Consider the following 2,192-nt stretch of genomic DNA (forward strand, 5'->3'; position numbering starts at 1 on the left):
GTCAATAATAACAAATTAAATAATACCTTAAGTAAATAAAGCTTAACTTTAAGTGCACACGTAGAACCATGTCCGCATAAGGACAGCGATGTTTAAAATAAGAATTTGTCTATTCTTCAGGCATCTGTCGTCTCTGAAGGATTGACGCTGGTAGGTGTCAGGTTTTATTACAAAAAGGTTGAAGGTCTGTGTTTGTAGACCTTCAACTAAATGGATTTGGGGAGGGAAGAGAGTCACCTCCTTTTCCTCCCCGATCTTTGTTTGTGTTGTAATATACATATTTTGGTAGGCATTATGTGGCTTTCTCAGAGCTGATTGGGCGCTCAGGTTGGCGCGTGAACGCCCTGCGATTATGTCAGATCGCGTGCAGAGCGAACCAGCCCAGCCTTTGAACTTCACCGCTTTTGGCTCTCATTCACGCGATTCTCCTCATTTCCCAGCCAGGTGCTTCACGGGGCGAGAATCCTCCGAGAAAAAAAAGCGCGCAAACAGATCGCGGAAACTTCGCTTGCCGCGCTGGATTTTGTGGCGCGCGTGACTGTTCTCCTCTCAGCCGAATAGTGTCGTTTTGAAGAAGAGAAATCTTTCAGCTTTGCGACAAACACGGAAGAATTAGTGGATTTTTCTCCCATTGATTCCGTTTTCCTACTCCTCCGGCTCTCCAGAAGTGGCATGATCCGTGTCTGTCTGCAGGACAGGTGAATACTATTTTCTCTTGGTTGGTCGAAGAACTTTTTGTTCTTATTTTAACAGGGAACCGTAAAAATGTCAAAGCCGGTAGATCACATCAAGAGACCCATGAACGCCTTCATGGTCTGGTCAAGAGGCCAGAGGAGGAAAATGGCTCAAGAGAATCCCAAAATGCACAATTCAGAAATAAGCAAAAGACTTGGCGCCGAATGGAAGCTGCTCTCTGAATCCGAGAAGCGACCATACATCGACGAGGCCAAGAGGCTGAGGGCGCAACACATGAAAGAACACCCAGACTACAAATACAGACCCAGGCGCAAGCCCAAGAACCTCCTCAAGAAGGACAGGTACGTGTTTCCTCTGCCCTACCTGGGCGACACGGATCACCTGAAAGGACTTCCGCTCTCAGCCACGGACTCGCTCTTAGGTTCCTCGGAAAAAGCCCGTGCGTTCCTGCCGCACACATCAGCCCCTTACTCCTTCCTCGACCCGAGTCAGTTCAGCTCCAGCGCTATCCAGAAGATGACAGAGATGCCCCACACGTTGGCCACCAGCACTTTACCTTACGCATCTTCTCTGGGATACCAGAACGGCGCATTCGGGAGCCTGGGTTGCCCCAGCCAGCACACCCACACCCACCCGTCGCCCACAAACCCTGGGTACGTGGTGCCGTGTAACTGCACCGCATGGTCGGCATCGAGTTTACAGCCGCCTGTTGCCTACATACTGTTCCCAGGTATGACCAAGAGTGGGATTGACCCGTACTCAGCAGCACATGCCGCTGCTATGTGACTTCACCACTAAAAACAGTCTCCTCTTTTGAAAACTTGAATACAGCAATGCATGTACATAAGAAGAGAGGAATGATCAAGACATTTATACTGAGGCCGTGTGGACATGAACTTTTCACCATCTACGAGAGGTTCCTTGGATCCCAGCTTGGATCTTGGAATAGATGTAAGGCAGGTGCCCAGAACTGTAAGAAATGTAAATGTTCAAACGTTTATTATTATAGCTACCGGATTTGGATGACTTTAATTTTATTTATTATGTACAATTCGATGCTATAATAATGCTACTTTTGTTTGAACACGTAATATAATTGTTATTCTCATCATATTATTATTATTATTATTATTATTTGAATGACTTTGATTTGCACAACTAACGGTTAGGATTCATGTTTCTTGTATAGCCTGTTGTATTTACCATTCTTTTTTGGCACTCTGAAATTCAAATGATACGACTTTAAGGATTTCAAAGTGAGAAATTCAGCGTTTAATAGATTATACGGGTCATACTGTTTATAATGATCAAACCGGCACCTAAAAGTAGACGGTCTATTTAAAATATCAAATGAAAAAGAAAAAAACCTTATCCTTCAATATTTTTCAGTTGGACATTTTTTTGTTCTCCTGTGGTTCAGTGATAGTCACTCGTTCATTTGATTTCAGAAAGAACATAAAGTTTGAAGCGAAGCAGTTCATGTTGTATTTTTTATC

The 2,192-nt window shown here is 44.3% G+C and overlaps 1 protein-coding gene across 1 annotated transcript; it reads left to right on the plus strand.

Moving 5' to 3' along the window:
• Positions 1 to 413: 413 nt before the first annotated feature.
• Positions 414 to 1,712, plus strand: LOC107694108 (transcription factor Sox-14-like). Its single transcript, XM_016493701.1, has one exon. The coding sequence runs from the start codon at positions 766 to 768 to the stop codon at positions 1,480 to 1,482; it is 717 nt and encodes a 238-aa protein (XP_016349187.1). The 5' UTR covers positions 414 to 765; the 3' UTR covers positions 1,483 to 1,712.
• The last annotated feature ends 480 nt before the right edge of the window (positions 1,713 to 2,192 follow it).

Source organism: Sinocyclocheilus anshuiensis, unplaced genomic scaffold (assembly GCF_001515605.1).
Source record: "Sinocyclocheilus anshuiensis isolate Anshui unplaced genomic scaffold, SAMN03320099.WGS_v1.1 scaffold1530, whole genome shotgun sequence".
NCBI lineage: Eukaryota > Metazoa > Chordata > Actinopteri > Cypriniformes > Cyprinidae > Sinocyclocheilus > Sinocyclocheilus anshuiensis.